Here is a 25,573-nt window from a genome sequence, read left to right as displayed (position 1 = left end):
CCTGGCCATTCAGAACCCTTAAAGAGGTATGTCAAGGATATACGTTGTTACTGAAACCTTTTACTCTGTATATTAATGATTTAGAGGATATGGGCCCTAGTTGTATCACCAATGAATACCCTATTTTCTTGTATACTGTTCGTTGACGAACAGCTTTAGTGAGCTCCATATTTTCACGAATTTAACTGAATCTTACCTAGCATCGAAGAAATTGAAGCCATACGCATTTAAGACCGAGATTGTCATCTTCCAAAGTAGGAAACCCAAAGAACCCCAGGAATTTTCATTTACCTATAATGGAGAGTCGATAGATAGGATCCTTAAGTGTAAATATCTGGGACTCGTGGTAACAGCAAATGGCAATTGGACCGATCATGTTAAATTGGTGATTTCATGGGGTAAGGCAGCTGCTTGTGCTCTACTTCGACAAAATCGAATCAAGGAAAAGAATATGAAGATGCACAAGTACTTCTTCACGACTAGGATCCTACATGTCGCCCATTATTATTGCAAGTTTTAGGGGACAGTTATGGTGAAAAAACTTGAATTCCCGTAGTTTATGTATTTCAAAAGAGTTATCTGAGCCTAACGGATCCACGCCATATGGGGTCTATACTACTGATAAGTTTTGGCTACAGATAACAGGTTTGCCTGATAACTGCCTGCGAAAGGCGGCCTACACAGAGAGCTGTTGATGTCTTCTGAAAAGGCAGCTTAGCCGCAATAGTTTAAAGATGCTGCTGGTCTCTCGTGGGCATGGAGTGAGGATCGGGGTCCTCAGTAAAAATTTCCTTGGTAAGTCTGTATTGCCCTTTGGGATTAGAAGGTTTAGGTTTGGATAAGTGGCCCGGATAAATCTAGCCTGCGTTTTATAGCCAGGTTAAAGAAGTGTATGGAGCTGGGTTTTATTTGAAACTGAACCTCCCGTGAATAGCCCTCAGGTGCTGGCTGAAGGCGCCGGAAAATTGTATACCACCACGTAGAAGACACGGAGAGTGTTATGATGGGGAGGGTTCAGGAGATAGATGTGCTTGCCCCCTCTCTGTGGAGGTTTGAGGTGGGCTGGACCGCTTTTTGAATAGATGCCAAAGGCTAATGAGTTTAACGGATAAACTTTCTCGAAGAAAAATACCGCTGCTTTCAAGTATTTTGAGGCCTACTTTGCGAGACCTAATTATTGCGTTATGATGTTTTATAGAGAATGGCGTGGAAGTACGAAGGCAGCGACTTAACTTTGCTGAGTGTTATTTTTTTTTCTTTTTTTTTATGTATATGCCTACTGGCGTTTGAATACACGCATGTATGCATGCATGTGCAGGTTAAAGCAGTATTATTTAGCTGCACACTTTTTTTTATGGCACTTGTTCTTCTTTCAATCCTAATACAGATTTGTTCTGGCGAACAGTTTTACAAACATTAATTTCACTCCTATGAAAAACTATAGACATGTCAGATATTACTATAGGTTTTTGGGTAGTGATAAATTATCAACCTTAAGTTACGTGCGATATTGAACTCTGGAGTAGCTGATTTGTATCTAAAATTTGTTTCAGAGAAAATTAGTCAGCCAGAAAATGAACCTTTGAGTGACGCTCGACTCAGAATTCAGGACAGGCAAACATTCCATTTAAAAGAAACAACAGAAGCAAAAATCAGACAAAGGGAGACAAGAGACTTTTCTTCTTCTCCTCAATCAGAGGGTCGGCTTAGGACCGATAAAGCTTATGCCTCAATACCAGTGAACAAAGACAGTAAGCTTTTTTAATTGGTCTTTTACGCATAGATTAGCCTGTAGATATCCTCCTGTAATGAGACTTAGTATTACCGAACCCTAATTGTGTTTGGATTTTTCCCCCCAGATTTCAACATGTTTTTATCACGGTACGGGGTTCGTTGTTTGGTCATCAAACTTCTAAGCCTCCTGATTTTTATTTTCTTAGTCCGGGTAGAGTGCAGAAAAACGCTAAAGATTAGGTTTAAAGTTGCTTATCAATCACACGCGAAAGAAATATATACTTCTCAGGCTCGAGGAGAAAGAACTTGGACAATGGGCAAATGACGCTTAATAACTAAGGCTTTAGTTCTCTGATTAGCTTAAAATTCATTTCTACTGTAGGCTTAGTGGTAAAATGACTGACAAAAAAAGGAAGAAAATGGCCAACAATGTCTACTAGCAGTATTTCTTTTAATAATAGTATTGTACATTTCCTGTACTAATGTGCTTAAAATATAAGATGTGTTTCGATGTTTGATGTTTTCTTCTACATTTAATGTGCGTCAAGGAATTTTATTCCCCTAAAGAAATACAGAGTACTAAGTCTGCTTTGTTTTTATTTCTTCTCATCTTCTCCTTGGAAGGGTTTCGATCTGATTGATCATAACATTTTAATTTCTAAGCTTTTAATTGATTTTAGAGTGAACCCTGTTGTTAAGAAAATCATTCAGAGTTTTTTAATAAATAGGTTCCAAATTTTAAAATATAAGAAGTCTTTCTCTGAACCTGAGCCAGTTTTTTGTGGTGTACCTTAAGGTTTTTGTGGTGTACCTATTCTGTTTCTAGTTATGATTAATAATATTGCTAATGATTGTGAAGTCCGTTGGAAATATGTTGATGACCTTACCATTGGATAAATTTGTGAAGCAAATGAATGTAGCAAAGCCCAAATTTTAATTGATAATGTGAACACTAAAGCTTCCGATTCAAATATAGTAAATGACAGTAAATTTTCTATTTTAACTATTTCATTTTTAAATTCTTCTGAACCTAATTTCTGACCAACTATCTCTGATTCTCTTAAAGTCAGTAAGATTAAACTCTTGGGAGTTATTATAACCAGTGATTTAAAATGGGAAGCAAACACAACTAGTCTAGTAAAAAGGGGTAATGCTGGGCTGCAGATGCTCAAGCTTATGTTGAAACATAGCGCCCCTCCAGATCACCTCCTCCGAATAGTTACATCTTTTATTCGCCCAATTCTGGAATATGCAGCTCTTATATGGCATTTTGGACTGACGGCTGAGCAAAGCGCCAGGCTCGAAAGAGTTCAGAAAAGAGCTCTAAGGATAGTTTCTAAGCAGTCGGAAATGTTGTATGAAGAGCTGCTGACAAAGTTTAAAATGCAAACTCTGGAAAAAAGAAGAGAGAAACTCTGCATGGATTTCGGACGAAGATCTTTGATCCACCCAATCCACAAAACCCTTTTCCCCCTCAATCCACAACAAAACGAATCCCGCGCAGGGTGGGAGTGCCTGTTGACAAACTTCAGCCTGTACGCTGTGCCCACCAGCGGTTAGCGAAGAGTTTTATACCTAGCTTTGTAAAAATGTATAACGAAAGTCAGGAGGATTGATGTGTTTTATTTTCTTTGCTTTGTTTTTTATTTTGCGTCGCTTTTTAATGTGACTATACCATAAGAAATTTGGCAGTGCCATGAAAATTTCGGTGAAAATAAAATCTTATCTATCTATCTAAGCTAACTTACTTTTTGTTACATGTATGGTCAGTAGATGTAACAAAAGTTGGTTTACTTTAATTCTAGATCTGCCATTCGAAATTTTAACAGTAACAACGAGAGGCAAAATCTATTTCCATTTCCATAATCAAAACAGCCAAATAATATTTGTTTTTGTTTTTTAGCGTAAATGCTTTAAAAATGTTTTTAATCCAAGGTTGCTTTACCCAATTCGCTAAAATATAATACAAGTGCCTAGGTTTTTGAAAATATTTGTAAAAATTTATAAATTTTCGTTGCCAGGTATTTCCAGTAGCTCCAAACTCTTACTTTAAGTAGGAAAACCCTGGAATATGACAATCGAATGGGATCAACATGGATTCAGTTTTATCCTGTTACTAGAGATAAGGGCCTCAATCTTAAGCCCCAAATTTTATAAAGCTCCCTTATTCCCGGGGGGGGGGGGTATATACCATTTTTCGAATTTCATTGGCTTAATTTGATCCAGTCCTAATTTGGCATTAAAATCATATCAGCGACGACTCATTGCCAGTCTTTATACTGAGACTCGGCCATGCCATATTGGACTCACTGAGGGGGGGGGAGGCTAAATGGAAGGCTAAATAAGGGGGAAGGGGAAGGTTAAAAAAAAATGGGAGAAGGTAATAAACGCTATAAATTGAGGATGCTAGGTAGAACTGTACACCATTAAACCCGCCTACTCATCCAACTCTCACCCGGTGAAATGTTTCTACTCGCCATTATGAAGATTTTGCCTACATAAGACAGGATTCCAAAGCGAGGATTCCCTCCTTAAGGCATATAAGTTGGTGCAAGCAGTCATGTGCGTAGGAGTGTTTAGAGGAAGAGGCGCAAATTAATCAAAACAATAAGAAATACGATTTATGTGGAAATTGTAAGAACATATGAAGAAAACTTATAATAAGTTATTTTCTCGGCAGTGGCGATACCCCGCCAGTCTCCCTGTTGCGTAGAGTCAAAGTGCATAGTAACGAAAAATTCTAAGTATTTTGGAAATGTTTTAAGTTTAATTTCTACTCCTATCTTTAATTTCTATATACCTGGGGTGGTTAGGTTAGCGCAATGTATTGTTTTCATGAAAATGGGGACTGGAACATTTGATTCAATTTGACTTGTATTCGTGTATTTTTGTCATTTATAAAGAAGAAAATTTCTGAAAACGATATATTTTTCTTATAAGAACCTGTTGTGATAACTACAAAAGAACTAGCATCAACGTCGCCGACTAACCCGTTTGAATCACCAGATGACGTAAACAACCCATTTCTAGATGATAGTAATCCGTTCGAGGCATCAGCCAATCCGTTTGAGGAAGAAGACGAGTCTAAAGCTGATTATAAAAATCCTTTTGATGAATAGGCTAGATAGATGTTTTAGGTTAATATTGTACTTGCGTGTAAGGTCGTCCGTTAGTTCGTCGCCTTATATCGGTGGTGCCATAGCTGAAAATCTTGCTAATTTGAGCTAATAGAATTACACTTGTAATAGTGTTTCATACATTTACGATCTGTATAACTTATATTTACTTATTAGATATTAATTGTCTTTATTTGCATCCCGCAGAAAGTCTGTTACTTATAACGTGAGCCCAACAAACCCAGGAGGCTGGATACCTTTGCCATACGCCTTACATTTTGATATCAAAGAAAGCTTGTGTTATACCTTTCTAAAGCCTTTAAAATACAATTTGAGCTTTGAATAACCATATGCTCCAAGTTTCCATTTTGCTATTTGTGCATGTCTGGGGTTGTTCACGCCGCATGTCGTGAAATCCTAACATATTTTGAGTTAAAACATGCTAAGACCAATGAAAACTTTCAATTAGTTTAAGTGTGGGGCATCCTAAGCATCGTCTTGAGGTTGATTCTGGCTTCCTAGTCCTCTCCACTTGGTGCCAATGGAAATGGTGATAAGTATATTCCATAGATTATTTTATAGCATTTATATGGTATTCCAAGCAAATCAGTTTAATCAACTGTCTATCGGGGATTAAAAGTCGCGGCTGATGGAAAGATTCCTTTCAGAAGGGGCTTTCGGTATGACGACATTGGTATTTCCCTGTTGTGTTCACCAAAACATAAGATTTTCTTCTTTTTTCTCTTGTTGTGTTGTTGTGGCACCTATTTTGTTTGTTATTTCTAAGTGTTTAATAAATATTCGTATTTCACAGACTATTGACTTTAAATAAATATAATACAGCAAAAAAACGATTTGAGTGATACGTTTCCTATATTGCGAGGGCTTCTGTACAGGTATTGGTTTTGACAAGGCTTGTTTGCGAGGTCTTTCTTTCTAAAGAAGAGCTTGAATACGTTAATGAGGGATGGATAAAGCTCGTCTATGTCAAGGCCCTTACAAGTACTATATTTAAGGAAAGATTTGTTAAGCTCTTGTAAACTAGGCCCAAGACCATGTGTACTGAATTCTTTGGTATAGAGTCCGGTAATTTGAAACCCTCCAGTTTCAATAAAATCAGAAACTCTGTTAGCTAAACGATATTAATTTGAGTCTAGTGTAGACATCTAACCTGATACATGCTGACAAATAGCGAAAATACTTGTTGTGTAGAGCCCCAATCACAGAAAGGGCCATGGAGATCTTTTGAACTTGAGCCACTGCGCAAACTCTTTTTGGCCATATCATGTTTGGTAAATCCATTCTTGTGTAGATATATATTTTTGTTTTAAAGTTTTTTTTGTGTCTAGTTTAACTTTTCACACCAAACCCCTTGTGTTTCAAATTTTTAAATAAGGACTTATATGCACTGGGCTTAAGCCAATAAAACTCGTTTGTGCCCATTTTATGGACGCATAAAAGTCAGTTAAATAGCTTGTATTTGTTCATCATGTACATTTCAAGTTATTTTGACAGAGGCAAGCCTGGTACTCCCTCCTTAATGTGTTTCAGGAGGCACAAGCGGAACTAAGGTCTAAGGTAAGAATGAAAAACTTAAGGCAACTAGACCCATGCCGCCGTTCTATGACATAACGACTCAACAGAAAGACCCGTGTAGCCTTTCGTTCTTAAGAATAGCTGTAACGGCTAGAAGTTTTTTTTTTTGGGGGGGGGGGCTATTTTTGGTGAAGGCATTCATTTGTCCAGGCGAGATATGTGAAGGCACATACCTCGTTTGCGTCAAGCCTGTATACATCAAGTTCCTTATATGCATTGCACAACCTCTTCAGTTTAAAACTCATCTGTCAAGCTGGTATATACCGTGACCAAGCCGATAAATAATCAGACTCTTTTCTATGGAATAAACTAAACTGCTATACCTAAACTGCTTGATGGATACTCAAAAACTGCGTGAAACAGCTAAACCTTAGCTAGCTCCCTGGAAAGGCTAGGCGGAGAAGTAAGGTCCCTGGGTTCTGATGAAACAATACCCACTTCTTTTTGCCCTAATACCTTGTTTTCTTTTTTGATCAAGCGACATTTTTTGTCAAGGAATTTGTAACAAAGGTTTTTTTCTGGATCGATTATGATGTTATAAGCTAAATCAATATATATCAAAGGCGCTATATTCTGAGGTCTTTATTTGTCAACCTGGTGTTTTTCTGCTTTAGTCCACAAGTATTAAATTTCTTATATAGAAGTTCTGTTTTAAGACCTCATATTTCGGTTTTGACTTCTCTAGACGTTGGAATATAACCCAGCTACTGTTACTTGTTTGAAAAGCAGCTTTTTGATCCCATGATTAGGCTGGATACCTAAAGTATCCTTAGACGAGTTAGTGTGGTTCGCATATGTTCCTTCATTAGAAGTAGTGTTGAAAGTAGTAGTGATAAAATAGATTGATAGATATTTATATTCAACATTAATTTAAATAATAAACAAAAACATTATCATGTACCCACCAAGACAGGATAAAGCGTAATGTACAATAAGCAATACAAACATCTTGACCCAGAGACATACACCAACCCGGAGCATTTAAAAAAAATTCGAGAAATCAAAAATTATTTAGTTTTCTTTTGTAAATCCCGCTTTACTTCTCCTTTATATTCAAACTTCGAAATATTTATCAACTACGAGTTAGCATAGACTTAATAAAGGGCAATGTTGCCCTTTTATCTGGCCTTAGACTGTCCTGAGACTAAAGGAAGGCTTTTTTGATAGTAGATACCTAGACCCAATACACTTTCAAAGTTTCATAGTGGCGGGAGGGGGACGGGCTCCCAACTTTCTTTTCCGCGCTTGTGTGATTTTTTTTTACGTCTGTTTCTTGTGGTTTGTTTATTTTGTGGGATGCATGATTTTGCGATGGAGATAATTTTGTTACTGGAGATTACGAATTTGATTTTGGAAAAAGAGGGAGTACCTAGCAATTTTAGGAAAACTTTAATTAAACTCCTCTTTAAGATAGGTGATAGGAGTGAATGTGGTAATTATAGAGGTATTAGCTTGGTTTCTCTAGGTAGCAAATTACTTAGTATAGCGATACTTTTCAGATTGATAATAAGTTTTAAGAGAAGAACAATATGGTTTTGGGAAGAGGAGAGCATGTGTCGACCATACTTTCACTCTTAGATAAATAATTTAGTAGTGGCTAAGTAATCAAACCCCTTTAGTCCTCATTTTTTTAGATTATGAGCAAGCATTTGACTCAGGTGGTTGAAGAGCTTTAGCGAAAGCCCTATCCTTTGACCGTATATTAGATAAATACATTAAAGATAATTAGTGCTACGCACGGGAATAACTTTGCTGTGGTTAAGGTGGGAAATGAGTTTAGCAGCTGTTTTTGTATTAAATAAGGAATTAAGCAGGGTTGTGTTCTATACCCCTTTATATGGATCATTTTGATGGACTTCGTCCTAAAGAATACAGTAAAGGTAATGGGAGAGCATGGAATCGATTGGGGAAGTAAAACTCTCCTAGACTTGGATTATGCTGATGATTTAAGCATCCTAGATGAAAATGTTGACAAATTGAATGATTTTTTTAAAATACTGCTTAAGTACTTTTTAATTTTCATTCTTTCCTTTCCTTTTCCTCCCTTCCGGATTTTCGGCTGCTAGTTAAAAAAGAAATTGAATTCCATTTACCAAACTTGCAACACTTTTCTCACTCATACATACACTCTCTCCACTCAGAAACTCAAACTCTCTTTGCTCCTTTTTTTCCACACACATATTTACATCTACTTTGCCAAAGAAAACTTTAGCCAAAGAGATCTCAGTTGTGGCTCGAGGGGCCTTGCGATAAGCAATGGCGGCTCAAAAACTAGAGGGGAAAATTGTCCAATGGAAATACCGAAAAAGAGCATTAAAAAAAAAAACTCCAAAAAGGATGTTTTCCAAATTTAGGGGGAAGGGGCAAAAAATACAGGAGAATATGCCTTCCCCCTACGAATTGACGCACTTGCTATGAGCATGATTTAAGTCGACTAGCATTGGCATCATTTTACCGGCACCAGCACCTTTTAAGTTAGATTAGACATTTAGGCAAGATTTTCCTACGCAGAACGAAGCTGGATTTTTCAAAATTAACAGATGTCGACCTAATTTCTTTTCCGTCCATATCTTTCTTACAAAAGCATAGTTGGTACGAGCTTTAAGTCTTAAAAAAAAAATGCATCGACCAAGGCATTGACGGAACATCCCTTGATGAAAACAATGCATTAACAAAAATAGGCCTTGACAAAAAAAGCCCCTGGTAAAACTCCTTGACGGATCCAAAATTACAGATGAAACAAAATTACCTTGAAACAGGAATTCAGGAAGCGGACGAAGTATGTTTTAGCAAAGACTTTTTTTGTCTAGTCAAGACATTTCATTTTTTGCAACGGCATAGGATGTACAAACTTATTACAAAATTCATTGGTGTATCCACGATAACCTTTAAAATACAAAGTGCTATAACCAAGAAAGGCCTTGACAAAAAAAAGCCCTGACCAGGCATCCTTGACGAACCTAGGATTGACCTAAAAAGGCTTCAGCAAAACTAGTCACCATTGATATAGTAAATGACCAAATCACAAAGTATATTTGATTGAGAAAATAAGACAGCATAACTCAAAAATTTATATATGCACGATTTACCATAAAAACCAGAGCATGAATAGTGTTGCATCCTATAAGCTTTGTTTCTCTATTTTCTAACATTTTTTTGATCCGAAAACATTTTTTTTCGTGTACTGTGTGCTGCCATACTTAGCGCAACAATGTATCCTGTTCTTTTTTTTCTATAATTTATAAATGCCAAGGAGGAAATTAACTTTGTTCCCGAATACAGAAGAAATACTGTACTTTACTTAGAAATGGTAAAAAATTACAAGGTAAGTAAGGTGTGTCTTCAGTGTTTGCGGTAAGTGGTTTGGTCAAAAGTCCATAATTAAAAACTGCAGTGTTTTGAAATATGCTTTGTTGGCTTACCTTTTGTCGTAATTGACCTTTTGTCGGAATAGAATTCCTTATTACACTTAAAAAAGATTCAAAATTACTGAAGAATGCCATGTATCTTAATAAGAAGACGCTAGATATTTTCATTAAAATGAATATCCTGTGGAATAGGATTTATTATCTTTTATTTCAAACATGGCAGCATATCTCTTGTCAGTTTTTATTTATTTATTTATCTTTATTTATGTTAGCTACGTTACATATTAAATAGTGACTGCAGTAATAGCTGCAACCTAGTAAGGGGTGCATTATAAGGATTAGAAGTTCAGGATGAAATAAGAAAAATATGGAACGTTAATACCAGTTTACGTGAGACTATGTTTCAGTTTTTCTTGTGGTGGGGTGGGGGCGGTCCTAGAATTTAGTTAAGGGAGAAAACTGCATACAAATTCAGTTTCTCCAGAGGTTTAAAAGAAAAATCTGCCTCGTAGATACAAATTTTGAAACTTGTATTTTAAGTGAAGAGTGGATGAAGAAGCTCAACTGGACCCTTTCCTCCTTTCAATGGTACTTCAAATAAACAAAGCCATATGTAATAATCTAGGAGCTGGCAAAGCTAGTAGAACTAGGCAGCTCATACTTCTGTGAAAGTTTTAGATTCCCATTAATGAAATTTAAAATAAAACAAGAATAGCTGTTTCTTTACTTTACCGAAGGGTTTCTTTATATTACGTACCAAGGGCGCCAATTCAAGGAAATAATGTGTGTGTGTGTGTGTGTGGGGGGGGTATGTTTTGCATTTTTCATTGAAAACACATATATCAAGGGGAGGCAATTTTATCGTTTTATAGTGACACCCCCCCCCTCCCTAAAAAAATAAATAAAAACAAAACAAACAAAAAAACGTTGTTTTCAATGAAAACACCAACAAATATAATTTTCTAAATCCAAGGGGATGTGTACTTATCTCCCTTCAACTATCTCGTGGCTAAGAAACAGGTAATAAAAAGGTAGGAAACAGGCACAATAAGGTTAATGAATTTTTTTTTCAATTTGATTTTTACTTATGGAAGAACTCGTCAATTCTTCTAGACTTTATCAATTTGTCCGTGTTTTGATCTGTCTTTCTCTTCCGACCTTTCTCTTTGGGCTCAGTACTTCTTTTGTTTGCACTACCTAAAATTACTGAACTTGTTTCTGAACGTAAAGCTTTTTGTAAATCTAAAGCTATGTGGAAATCATTATGCTCGTCGAACTCAACCAGCGGAATGTTGACATTGCACTTGTTACATAGGAAACTAAAATTATCAGCTTTTGAAATAAACTTGTTTATGCCTATAGTTGACACAGCAGTTTTTCCAGCACCTTTAGCCTTATTCAAAGTTTCAGCGTTGTTTAACTTTACTCTTATTTCCACTGGAAGTGACTCCATCAATTCAGGATCGATCTTAGAATTTGGTGGAAAAATTTCTGATATGTCAACTAAATCATCCACCTCAGATTCTATCTTTGACTTCAGACTATATAAAGCCTTAGCACCAGTTTCTTTAGCTAAAGCTAATGCATTATCATTATCTTTCAGTTTTTTAGAAAATGTTCTTTCCGAGTTCTCACTTTCAATATGGTCCTTGAAAGAAGACCCGCTACCAGAAAATAAGCCTTCCTCTAGTCTCTTTTCTTGTAAATTAACGTCCTTAAAAGTAGGGTCATTACTCGTAGTTGGACCTTCTTCTAGTGCTTTATGTTCTAACTTTCTAGCAAAAAATCCTTTTGATGGCTTGGATTCAACCTTTTCCAGACGTTCTTTTCCATCGTTGCTTATATCCACCTTTTCAAAAACACTGTCAACTTCTAAAGGGCAAGTTCCTTGTGTGAACTCATCAGCCTCATCGATATCATCAAATTCAATATCACTATTCTCAGTTTCTAGTCCAGACGTTTCCAGAGTAGGGTTATTTGGGGGCAACGCTTGGAGTGAAACTTCATTTTTGTTGTTTGACATCCTTTTAAAGAATGAGTCTATTCGACCCGATTTTTTGGATTCATCTGGCTGAAATTTCCCAGCAGACAACGAAAGATTCTTCAGGGGAGGTATCCTAAAACAAATAAACCTTGTATCAGGAATAAATGTAAGCCTCAGTTCCTTAATCGATTTAACTATAAAACAAAAAGAAGAAAAGTGAGAAAGAAGAAAACTTCCTGGTTTTGATTTGAATAAACTAGCCATCTGGTGAAAAAATTTCCAGAATTTTCCCCGGTTGTATTCGAGTGTAGACAGTTTTAAGTCCTATAGTAGGGCAACCAAATTCAATTGGTTGATTCTTTTTTTTTCATCTGTCATTCTCATGCGTTCAAACAGCCTAATTTTTGGAGAGTAGGGGAGATTTTCCATATTAACCTACAAATTGTCAGATAATCCAGCATCTATACTCTAAAAATGCTATTATGGTGTGACACTCCGCTTCTTACCACGCATTGCACCCCGGCCGAGGGCTGAGAATCAGGAGATCGGCACCTGCGCTACGCGAACCCTAATCGGTTTGCATGCGAAAGTTTGCTTTTTTTTTTTACTCCGCTTCTTAGCAAAATGTCAGATTACCCGGATTCTGTCTTATAATTAAGCGAGAAAGGTATTGCGGGGAGGACTGTTATACAATAATCACAAAATACCTTTTCATTTTAAAGCCACCTTTTATCTGGGCCATTACAAACTATCTATAGGAGAAACCATTTTTTTCTGAAAGCGAAGAATTTTTTTTTCTTCGCTTTCACGTCTAAAAGTCTTACAGCAGACTAAGAATAAACACTTAAAAGATTAAGTTTCAACCTACACGATCTAGTCCGGGCTGTAAGTTTAGTAGTTTACAGGAAAAAAAAACTTTAGAATAATCGTTAGAACGTTTGTTTGATACACATTTTTTTTAATCCTTACGAAACAATAAGTGGTTTTGTATTTGCGTCTTTGTAACGAATTGTAATGAAACTAGTAGCCTCTCCGACAAATTATCGTTTTATCCGGTGGTTTCGGGAAAAGTGGAATATCTTAAGAACACAAAGCAAGATATTCCAATGAAAATCTTAAGAAAACCAAGTAGTCTTTATTATCACAATATTAGTCTTTCGGTAAAAATCTGGTAAGCATCTTAAGCGCAATTTCCATTTTTCAAATTAAATATACAACAATGTCGGAATTTTATGTGTTCTTCTTGAAAGTTACCATCAATTGCAAGCACAAATTGAAGTTTATGGTCCATTATACAAGAAAAGGAGCAATGCTATTTTGATCGAACGCTGGTTCAAATGAACTAAAGATTCCTGAATAATACACCTTAAATATAAAAAAACAATTCTAGCGGACGAAAATGAACTATGTATCTGAATGAACAGCCAGTTTAATTTATTTTATTGAAGAAGAACATTTACATTTAAATTGAAATTGATCCGTTTTTCAGGTCTATGGATTTATTATGTACTGATTTCAGTTAAAATTCCAAAGATCTCATAAAATGAACGAATCACCATAATACTGCCAAGGTTTCACAAAAAATAACAATGAAAACGTTTTAGGAGAAAACTAAGAAGTGGGAAAATCATTCCCACGAGATTTACCATAATTCAGGTTCACTAGATGTCCGATTTTCTTTTTGCAGAACAGAAAAACAATCTTTTTGAATTTTGTCCGCGTCGTAAGCCCTTATAGGCAGAGCTCTAGAAAACGATCCTTCATCGGTATAAGCATGAATGGTCATTGTTTGAGCTATCCTTCCATTGTCCTGTCGATCTTTGGTCAGCCTTTCGACGACTTCTTCAACTAACTGCCCGAGCCAGTAAAGGACCTGGAATGTAAACATTTATTTACAAGGCCGTGGGTAAACCCGTCATTTCATACATTCTAGACCATTGTTCTTTTAAACCAAAGGAGAAGAGTAGAAACCTTTTGCAGGTCAGCTCATTGCTTAGACGGTAATGATCATCAGTGTACTAGATTATCTGTGAATAATTTCGTCAGCTGTTGTTAAAAACGTTATGACCTTGAAAGTCGAAAGGAAATGACATTCCAAAGACAAATTAGAATCCTTTAGGTTTCCGAAAATCCGATAATGCTTCCTAAAGTGACAAGGCCATCGCTGTTTTTAGAAACTAGGATTTACTATACAAGCTCAAAGAACGACACTCAGAACAGCCTCGTAAACTAACTCTGTGAAGGACTAGCTAGTACCCTTGGCTGATGCTGAATATTCAAGCATCCTAAAAAGGGCATATTTGCTATGCTAGGATAATTCCAAAAGAAAAAAATACTTATATGTAGAGTAAGTACGAACCATGGGCGTAAGAAGGGCTTGTGCTGCCTCTATGGGATGGGCAAATTTGAACTCGCGAGATCCACCCCATTCTAAATATTATGATGCCTCCTAAACATTGTATATACAGGGGCTTTAATTGGTCCAAAAGACAAAGGGACAATGGGAATCTAGAACAGGGAACAGGTGGATTGCCGATCCTTGGGTCATACCGGTACCACAAAATTCAAATTTGTGCATGTAGAACAAGTGGGACTCGAGTAAGATACACAAACATACAGATTTTTCCTTCTATTTATATGAATAAGCAACTGAGCAATGTATAGCCATTGCAAAGTTTCCTCAATGTATCCGTTTCCGTCATTTTTAGAAATAGACAATTGTGCATAACATTGACTATAAATAGTCAACTATAAATAACTAACCCCTCTATGTAGCGACTGTAAGTTGGATAAAGGGGTTTAAATAACATGATTTAAAAACGAGCTCTTTTAACCAATTAAATAAAAAAACAAATCTTTTTAACTGAAAGTAAGGAGCGACATTAAAACTTAAAACGAACAGAAATTACTTCGTATATGAAAGAGGCTGCTTCCTCATCAACGCCCCGCTCTTTACGCTAAAGTTTGACTCTGTCTCTCAATTCTTCTTTTTAAAACAGTAAAAAACATTAGCGTAAAGAGCGGGGCGTTGATGAGGAAGAAGCCTCTTTCATATACGAAGTAATTTCTGTTCGTTTTAAGTTTTAATGTCGCTCCTTACTTTCAGTTAAAAAAACTTGTTTTTTTATTTAATTTCTGAACGTTTTTGAATCAATGCATGTTTTGATTTTGGCTCTCCGCAGGGGAATAATTAAAACGAAATTTGCATTTTTTTTTTTTTGGCTAAATGGCTTTCTCATAATTTTGATCGAATGATTTTGAGAAAAAAAGAGCGGGGGAGGAAGCCTAGTTGCCCTCCGATTTTTTGGTTAATTAAAAAGGCAACTAGAACTTTTAATTTTTTACGAATATTTTTATTAGTAAAAGATTTACGTAACTTATAAATTAGCTTACGTAAAGAACTTTTGTATTCTCATATTTTTATTACATATATGAGGGGGTTCGCTCCCTTGTCAGATCCTCGCTCTTTACACTAAAGCTTAAATTTTGTCCCAATTCATTAAGAATGACCCCAGAATCACAAAAGCCGTAGAATAAATAGTTGAAATTACTAAAAATACTTTAACGTAAAGAGCGAGGTATTAGGAGGAGGTGAGCCCCTCAAATGGGTAATAATTTCTGTTTGTTTTAAGTTTTAATGCTGTTCCTTACTTCCAGTTGAAAGAACTTTTTCATATTTATTTTTTCATTTTGTTCTTAAATAATGCTAGTAAATCCTGCGCTCCCTTCATGGAGATTTTCTTCCCCCGTGACAAATTATCGATGGAAAGTTCCCCCAGCATATCCCCCTCTTCTCAACCCCTCCCCCAACCAAAAAAAATCCTCCTGAAAACGCCTGTACACTTCCCAATAACCATTACTATATGTAAGCATTGGTCAAAGTTTGTAACTTGTTGCCCCTCCCATGGGGACTGTGGGGGAGTAAGTCGTCCCCAAAGACATAGTTATAAGGTTTTTCGACTACGCTGAATAAAATGGCTATCTCAGAATTTTGATCCGTTGACTTTGGTAAAATAATTAGCGTGGGAGGGGGCCAAGGTGCCCTCCAATTTTTTGGTCGCTTAAAAAGGGCACTAGAACTTTTCATTTCCGTTAGAATGAGACCTCTTGCAACATTCTAGGACAACTGGGTCGATACGATCACCCCTGGGAAAAAAAAACAAAAAAAAAACAAAAAAACAAATAAACACGCATCCGTGATCTGCCTTCTGGCAAAAAATACAAAATTCCACATTTTTATAGATAGGAGCTTGAAACTTCTACAGTAGGGTTCTCTGATACGCTGAATCTGATGGTGTGATTTTCGTTAAGATTCTATGACTTCTAGGGGGCGTTTCCCCTTATTTTCTAAAATAACGCAAATTTTCTCAGGCTCGTAACTTTTGATGGGCAAGACTGATGAAATTTATATATTTAAAATCAGCATTAAAATGCGATTCTTTTGATGTAGGTGTTGGTATCAAAATTCCATTTTTTAGAGTTTTGGTTACTATTGAGCCGGGTCGCTCCTTACTACAGTTCGTTATCACGAACTGTTTGATTGTGCAAAAACCAACATGGAATATCACTTCATAATGCTCATGTACCAAATCAAAAAACCGATACCTAATGCTAATATTATTGTCAAATTAGTTAGTACCAGCTATAAAATATGAACAGTGGGCACTCCAAAGTAAATTTGATAACAAAACCTATCCCAACGGACCTGACCAGAATAGGGCTCAGTCTAAAAATTCTCTCGATTTTTTTTTTAGCAACTTCCCTAAATAATTTATTTTCTTGTCATAAGTAATTACTTCTCTAGAGAATTATAGCTGGAGGTATGCCTACCTATGTGTACCAAACAAACATTTTCTTGGCCAAATATTCCCGGAGAAAATCTCTATGAACAAAAGTAAAACCTTCTGCCCCCAGACTGAAACAAGTCTTGATTAAAACCCAAAGGTATCAACTGAGTTTTATTCCATCTTAAAAATTGTTTACATAATTTAAGCAAAAGAAATCCCTCACCCCTTTCTTAATTATGATTGTTTTCTAATTTTTCCGTTTAGAGTTCTTTATCTTATATGATGTACTTTAACATAATTTCACTTTTGTTGTGTAATTTTGCGCCATTTTGTTTCCTTATTTATTTTTCAAAATGAGATTTATGTTATTTTTCTATTTCTAAAGTAAACTGAAATTCGAAAAATGTTGCTTGAGATACAGTTTTAGAAAACAAAATATTATCTTATGGGGGTCAGTAGTGTGACTCTACAAGTTCAACTTCCAAGGATGTGGAGGCAATGGGCATTTGTGACCTGAATCTCAAACGATTTGGGCCTGGCCCGCCACAAATTGCAAACCTTATCCAAACCAAGAAGAACTATATGAATCAGTACAATTATTTGAGTTTCATTAATTTTTCTCATTCCTACCTGCTTTTCAATATAATACATGAACTGTATCTCAAGTTATGTTTTCACTTGTTCCCATTTCCAATGTTGCTCCTGAGGTGGCAACAACCTACGCAGAATATAAAGGGAAAAATAATATTATGTTTATGAATCCGCTCTATCGTAGCACAGTGAACTGATACTTTGCTTTGGAATACAGGCCAAGAGTTCGATTCCAGCTGTTGCAAGTTTGGGCAGCAGGCTTGCTACCTGTCCCTTTAAGAAAGACACAGCAACCGAAACTTCGATTGGATGCCTAATACAGCATCAATGGCTCAGGAGGATCTTTATTCTTATCTTTTTTACAAATTCATAAATAATATATATATATATATATATATATATATATATATATATATATATATATATATATATATATATATATATATATATATATATATCATTGTGAACGTCACCACAAAATGCTCAAAAGAACATATTTTTGATGTTCAATAGCAATACGGAATATGTTATTGTTTTTAGATGGATTTCTTTTTTTTGGCTTCGTTTTTTTTGATGTTTCATTTCTTGGAATAAAAATATATAATTTGTGTTTAACTCCTTTCCTTATGGGTTAGCGTTTCTCCTTTCGCTCCTTTGTGTTTCCTTTACGTTTCTTTTTTTTATAGTCTTGCCTTTTATCACTACCACAATTCAGTGGAAGAATCATAAGTATTTTATGCTTTATTTTATACAAGAAAACACGTTATTTTAGTATTTCATCTCTTTTCTCTCTACTGACCGCAGTCTCGTTTGAGGTCTTTTTTTGTTGAGTTTGATCTCTCTTTGTTGTTTATAGTTGTTTGCCACTGGGATTCAAGACACATATTCGAGCAACCGTCTCACAAGAGGGTGACTACTCCCCCTCCCCCTTTGATCCTCAGCCAGAAATTCAACTATATAATGTCCTCCTCTTAAAAGTTTAAACCTTGATCTTTACTAACATTGAAATATGTTTTTTTCTCAATTTTGTGTGGAATGGCAGCGTGGCCTAGCACCAGATAAGAACTGAAATGTAACCGAAACTAGTCAATCAGAATAAAAATCGAATCAATGGCAATATATTACAGAATTAAATACCTTTGGTTTTGTAGTCAAGGCCTCCGGGCCGTTGAAGTTTTTACCACAGCCGATTGACTTGGGTAATCTGCGGTTAGATACGTCTTCATCGTCAATACCATTAGCATATCTTTGAAGCCATGTCCTTAATAAAACGATTTTATTGCATGAAACATAAATTTGCAACTTAAAAAAGCGCTACAATATCTAAGTAATTAATCAAAGCGTCATAGGAATAGAAGTAGAAGGTAAGTAGTAGTTGGATCTAAGTAGTTGCAGTAGGTAAAAGATATAACATAGAAAGGTTTGTTGGTAAAAGGGACTTTCACAATAGTAAACACCCCAGAGTTACACGTTTCAGGGAAAAAAACTCAAAAAATCAACCGGGATACCTGAGCAGCTAAAAAGGAGCATAAACATAATAACGTGGGATAACAAACGGAAAAAAGGGTTGCAGTCAGCGGGTATCATTCATACTTAAAGGTTGGAACGAATTTCTAATTATATCTAATCGTCCTATTATAAATTGGATTATACTTTGGCATTCGTTGTGCTTTAGCCCTTGGAAACGTCAAAGCGCAAGTGTAGGGTATATTTCACTTCTTTAGAGCAGCAGCATTAGTCGTTTTGGGATACATGTTGGGCATAAAAAATTTATTTAAAGTAAATTTTAGGGTTCTTTAAATTGATTCAATTTTCAGATGTACCTCAATAAGGCCGTAGTTCTAAGCATGGCAAGGACATTCTAAAACGGGACGCATAAATGATTTGTAAAAACCCATGATTTGGGGCAATCAAATATTGACATTACTTTAAGTAGCGAAAAGCATCAGTTAGCTTACTTAGTAACGTTACCACTGCGTCCATCCCATCTGAGTTTAGACGATTACATAACAATGAGGATTTTAACACCAGCTACAACAATAGATAGGGGAATAATTATGATGGCACTAGACCCTTAAGGTCCGAACCGGCGGTGTTGATCTCCGTTCCGTGGCCCTCCAGCCAGGAAGTGCAATGGGGTGCTGGGGGCCAGCCATCTTGTGATTTCACCCACCCTTCCTGCTTACCTTCCCCAGATTTCCCCAGATATCAATTTAGAGCTGGATCGACTCTGGCTGAGCTTACAGAGTCAGGTCACTGATCCCCTTCCCAAATCAAATAATTGGCTACGACAGGGATCGAACCCGTGCCCCTTGGACAAACAATTCTCAAACCAGCGCGCCAACCACTTTGCCAGGGGTGCCAAAGCAAAATATAACTTAAAACTAAAGAATAAAAAGACAATTACTCCATTGCGTAATTTAAATACCTCAGAAATTACAATGGAATAAGGAGCGTGTTATTTTAGCGGGAGTAAAGGATAAACAGTAAGGAGGAATTGAATTCATGTCAGAATTTCGAACGCATAATTGAGCTATTTCAGAGGGCATAGGTATTGAAACATTCCGTATTCAACCTAAATTATATAACAAAAAAATTAAAGCAAACATATAACGACTTGGGAAAAGATGAGAAAGAGGTGTTTTTGGCATGTTTTTGGCTGTCCGGGGTAATAATGCATGAAAATTAAATGCAATAAAATCTGCGGCTAGAAAATACATGACAACAAGGTAATTGGATTCACGCCAAAATTTCTTAATTCAATTGAAACTGCTGATTTGACATCTTATGACTTAAAACTAAAGAATACCGTAAATTACATATTTTATTTAATGAAGATAATTAATTATATAGTCTCATAAACTATGAGCGGACTGAACAATTCATGCACAACAATACGAAACTGTTGGTCGATGACGTTTTTACTTAATTAATTTTTTTGCAGTATGAAAAGTGTTTCTGTTTCTGTTAAGCTATTTAAATGATATTCCTAGACAAAAAACATTTTTCCCACTATTCTTCAATTACTTTCTAATGGTTGTCAACTGCAAGGGCTTATCCACTTTCAAAAGTCTTATGTGATGTGTGCGCACGGCACACATCACACAAGAATGTTCAGTATGGCGAAAGTATACCTACGCGTGACGTGGAGGGTACCATATATGGCACAACAAGTCACACTTAAGATGTATGACGGAAAGTGGACAGCCCCTCACCCACCTGATACTTTCGAAACGTGCATACATCTTATGTTATTTCCATGAATCGTTCGAAATTAACTCGATGAACCTAACTAGTTTTAGCCATAGGGTTTTTGTTTACTTACTGTCATTGATTATAAACGCAAATTTGTCACATACTGGTGAAAAAACGAATCAATGAGTTCAAGGTAAGCTCGGTCGCGGGTGGGTGTACTTCTTATGGTTCCTTAATTATAGCCAGGAGATGGATATTTCAAGGCACCAAATATTTGTAAGCTAGACTCACAGCACGATCTTTTGATCCTCAGTAACGTTGTCGTGTATTGTGTAGAAGTTTAGAGTTCCAGGAGACCTCAAAATTTCAATATGCAGAGATATTTTGTTGATATTTGATGCATCAAGAACGACATTCTTTAACTTACTAGAGTTTTAGGGAGTAGAATTACTTCAATTTAACTACAGAAAAAGCAAAATAGACATTCAAGGCCGGATTCGAAACGTTTTTCTGACTCGTAAAACTTAAAATGAATACAAACAAAATTTTTATGCGTTTTTAAAGTTTTTGTGTAACCCACCCCTCCAAAAAAAATCCTAGATACGTTCTTGTACACACTGACAGAATCAATCAGTAACATTTATATACTAAATTCATTAAGTTTTAGAAAGTAAAACAGTTCAAAATAGGGATGATACCTTTTTATTGACAGTGAATAGACATAAAATTATTTAACTGGATATTTCGAACACATATACAGTGTTCATCATCAGCAGTAAAACTGCTGATGATGAAGTTTTCTACATTAAGTTTTAGGTTAAAAATTTCAATGAAGTTTCTCTGAGGAGTATGTTTGAGATAAACAACTAAAATGTGTTTAAATAAACTGTGCTACCTGAAATGGTCTTCGATTTTCGAAGCCTCCGCTAATGTTCGAGAGATTTTAAGAATAAATTGAATTAATTGAATTTCAGTTTTTTAAAAAAGTGAGCCTACATTGGAACGTTTCCACGGCTATGCAAAACTCGCTGGCCAAAGGCCCATTTACAGTGAGATTCCACTAATAACTCAAATTAGCTAGCGCTAATCTAAGCTAATCAGGTTTTTCATAGAATTTTATTAGTCAAAAAAACTTAATGAGAAACTCTAAATGGCAAAAATTAACGCTAGCTAAATCTCTGTATAAGTAAAATAACATTGTGAAAGGGCCTTATGTTTGTCATTTATTTGCCAAAGGATGGCTGCTTTTCTGATTTTTTATTTAGAATTCTGTGTTGCTTTTTTCCAGTGTCAAGCTAAATTTGATTAACTATCTCGGGTCATAACTAAAATTCTACTGCAGAGGATCAAACAAATCAATTTCGAGAAAAACATATTAAACTTATACAGCCATCATATGAAAACAGAACATATCTATGAATAACAAATAAAATTTAAGAGGGGTCTACGGCCATCAAGAATTAAACTTTGTGCACTTCCCAGTGTTAACTAGCATAAAACGATAACAAAGATCATTTGTTTTTGGACATTAAGGTGAATAAGGCAAATAGCATTAATAGTGCTGAAATAAAAATACCTATCTAGTTTTCAGATTCATCTTGGCAATAAAACAACTACTGGTATTTTAGGTCATTTTCAGGTAAATCTAAGAAAAGAGGGTAGGTACTTACGCTGTTTCACTTCCAAACCTCTTTTCAAGAGTTGGAAAACTCAAAGCTGCCACATCACCCATAGTTTTGCAATTAAATTCATCCATCAGAACTCTACCAAATTTTCCTCCGAGATTTCTAACTTTTTTCAATGGAAAGCTAGCAAAAAATTCTGGGATCGACGCAACTGGCAATATCGTCTGTCTATTTGGTTTATGCAGCCCACAAGCTAGCTTTGCAAGCATCTTAAAAAGGGGAGTAAAATAGAATACACACAAAGATAAAATTAATGTTTAGAAATGGCACTTAGTTTAAGATCAGGACTCTGCAGCAATAGCAGGCAGTTCCAGCCTTGTGTCGGAGTCAACACTTTCAATCTAGGTAGAATTGAAGTTAAATTTTTTGGATATGGCCGATTTGCAAGCTTGTGGTCCTGTGTCTCAAAACGATCTAGATAAGTCAAGACTTTTTTAAAATTTGCCCCCCCCCCCAGGTGCTCTTATTATATTTTCTTAAATCCTCTGCAAACTGTAATTGGCGACAACGAAAGCGGAAAAAAAACTCTAAATAAAGTTAGACAGTTGGACAAGGGTCAGTAAATATCCATCACGATATGACTATTTTAAATCTCCTACCTGGACTATTTCTGTATTACATTTGATCTCTTATTTATATCAAATTCGTACACTGCCATTGTTTAGTTAATTAACCTCCTAGCAAGTCAATTAAATTTTGCAGGTTGACAAAACAGGTCAACAGAACTTTGATAGTGATCTTAGAAAGGTATTCAAATAAAAATAATTGTTATTTTGGATTTGGTTTTTAACAAAGTAAGTTAGTTTTTCCTTTGTGTGGTTTGGGGCACCAATTTACGAAGTGAATAGGCAAAATAAATAAAATTAATGTTAATACAATTAAATATATTAGTAGAAAAATACATAAAACGTTTTTCCTTTTTTAAAAGTATATGGAGGATTGTATTTCTATAGGGTGGAGGGAAGATTAATAAGACAGTCACCGTTTTTACATCTAAAATTAGTTTAATCGTATAATACATAATATACTATTAAAGTATATATATATATATATATATATATATATATATATATATATATATATATATATATATATATATATATATATATATATATATATATATATATATATATATATATATATATATATATATATATATATATATATATATATATATATATATATATATATATATATGTGTGTGTGTGTGTGTGTGTGTATTTTTTTTCTCAAAAGCGGCACAAAAACGTATTCCAAAGCTTGACTGAGGCTACTTATATTTTCTGGTGCGGAAAAAACGATCTAGATAGGTCATGAATTTAAGAAGATTTGCCCCCCCCCCCGTGCTCTTAATAGTTTTTTTCGGAAATCAACTGTCATTTGCTTCTGAAGATTTTAGTTGCAACCGAAATTGCTAGAATTTCCTTGAAAATAATTATAAGGAAATAGATTTGCCAAAAGGAAATTATGCGCGGTAGTTTTCAATTTGTAACTTCCGGTTTTTGTTTGACACATAAAAAGAAAATTTCTGAATATCACTGTCCAAGATTTTCAGACACACATATGCATACACACAGACACAAACACAAACACACACACATATATATATATATATATATATATATATATATATATATATATATATATATATATATATATATATATACACATAAATGAAGTTTTAGAGGTTTTGCGAGTTCATGGTGCTAAAATAGGCTTTAAAATTAATGTTAAGAAGACTAAGTCACTAAGGCTAGGAATAAGTGAAGATGAACAGGTGACATTAGGTAACGAAAAGATTGATCAGGTTGGAAGCATCAGTTACCTTGGTAGTATTATTAGTAAAGATGGTGGGAGCCGTGAAGATGTTAAACTAGAATAGCTAAGGCTCAGGGTGTTTTTTCACAGTTAAAAAAAGTTTGGAAGAATAGAAAGATAAGTCTGCAAACCAAGATTAGAATATTGGAAGCTACAGTGATGACAGTGGTCAAATATGGTTCTGAAGCATGGGCACTCCGAAAAGCAGATGAAAATTTACTAGATATTTTCCAGAGAAATTGCCTACGGATTGTTCTGGGTACCCGGCTGACTGACCGTATTTCAAACAGTAGGCTGTACGAAAAATGTGGTTCAATCCCACTTTCTAGGGCTATAATGAAAGAAAGGTTGAGATGGCTAGGCCACGTTCTACGGATGAAGGATGACAGATTACCAAAGATTGTCCATTTTGGCCGACCGTCTGGGGATACAAGGAAAGCAGGTCGTCCTTGTCTGGGTTGGGAGGATGTCATAAATAAAGATTTAAAGGAAATGGGAACTTCCTGGGAGGGTGTAAAGGGGGAGGCTTTAAATAGATTAGGTTTGAGGAGGAGCGTGCGTAGCTGCGTTGGCCTAAGGTGGCTTGGTGCTGCCCCGTGAGTTATTAGTAGTAATAGTAGTAGAAGTAGTAGAAGTAGTAGTAGTAGTAGTAGTAGTAGTAGTAGTATATATATATATATATATATATATATATATATATATATATATATATATATATATATATATATATATTGGGTGAGATCTTTAGAAAAAATGTTTGCACTCTTTTAGGTTACCATTACAAAAGCTATTTGTCCGACACTAAAAGATGAAGCTGTGAAAAATAGCTATTGCACCTTAGATTAAAAGTAGAACTAGCACGAACAAATAAATTTTTGGAAGTTATGAACGAACGAATAACTGGTTATTAAATTTCTCAAATAAAGTTTTTTTTTTATTAGGTACGGTATTCTTCTATGAGTTATTTCATTTAGAGCAATTTACTTCTAACCCATTCTTTTTAAAGTGCTTTTTGGAACACTTGTAAAGACTTTCAGGTATCTTCCAGTGACATGATTTCTGGATTGCATCCAGGATTTGTTTCAGCAGATGGCCGACTGATTTCGGGGGGGGGGGAGAAAGGGGGTTCAAGGAAAGGTGGGAAAGGTCTTTAATAGCCATTATATAATCAAACATAGATGCCTTCCTGTTTATATTATGTTTTCATATTTGTTCAACTCTTTCTGGGAAAGATTGGGGCAGTGCCTGAAGTTCTCCCACCGGTGAAAAACCTAACATTAGATGTATTTTATAGTGCATATGCGTGTGTGATTTATAGTGTATATACCTTTTTCTTTCTTTATTTTACGGCAAGCAACCGTTTATATTCTCTTTGAGGCATGCCAAAGAAACCATTCAATTATATTTGTTTAAATTAAATAAATTTAAATATTTTTATTCAGCTGCACCAGAAGTGTGCCACAAACCTTATTGAGCAAATATGGCCAGCGTCGTGTTGGGGTAACTTCCCCGTCCTTTTTCGTAATTTCACTATCCTTGTAAATTCTACTACAATTTCGCGATGTTCGAGTATAATTCAACTTATTTTTCTGCGATTTCTAAAATAGTTACCCCCCACTAAAAAAAGACAATTCTATCATAAACATTTGCTCGCCAAAAGCCTTACGCCAAAAAAACATTCAAGTTTTCTTCAGGGGAG

At 35.5% G+C, this 25,573-nt stretch overlaps 2 protein-coding genes across 2 annotated transcripts in view; one reads left to right on the top strand and one right to left on the bottom strand.

Annotated features, from left to right (window-relative positions):
• LOC136030128 (vacuolar protein sorting-associated protein 11 homolog) overlaps positions 1-5,665 on the top strand; it is an 82,536-nt gene extending 76,871 nt beyond the window's left edge. The window contains exons 19-20 of the mRNA XM_065708811.1: positions 1,554-1,751; positions 4,675-5,665. Of these exons, the coding sequence (XP_065564883.1) occupies positions 1,554-1,751; positions 4,675-4,853 (377 nt within the window). The 3' untranslated portion in view covers positions 4,854-5,665. The remainder of the gene's footprint in view (positions 1-1,553; positions 1,752-4,674) is intronic.
• A 3,795-nt stretch (positions 5,666-9,460) lies between these two features.
• LOC136030120 (DNA polymerase eta-like) overlaps positions 9,461-25,573 on the bottom strand; it is a 200,297-nt gene continuing 184,184 nt past the window's right edge. The window contains exons 5-8 of the mRNA XM_065708803.1: positions 22,042-22,265; positions 18,314-18,437; positions 13,445-13,671; positions 9,461-11,931 (exon numbers count right to left, since the gene is read on the bottom strand). Coding sequence (XP_065564875.1) covers positions 10,896-11,931; positions 13,445-13,671; positions 18,314-18,437; positions 22,042-22,265 — 1,611 coding nt within the window. The 3' untranslated portion in view covers positions 9,461-10,895. The remainder of the gene's footprint in view (positions 11,932-13,444; positions 13,672-18,313; positions 18,438-22,041; positions 22,266-25,573) is intronic.

This window comes from Artemia franciscana, chromosome 8 (assembly GCF_032884065.1).
Source record: "Artemia franciscana chromosome 8, ASM3288406v1, whole genome shotgun sequence".
In the NCBI taxonomy this organism is placed as follows: Eukaryota; Metazoa; Arthropoda; class Branchiopoda; order Anostraca; family Artemiidae; genus Artemia; species Artemia franciscana.
Note: the sequence above shows the minus strand (reverse complement) of the source record. Positions and strands in the feature narration are given on the sequence as shown.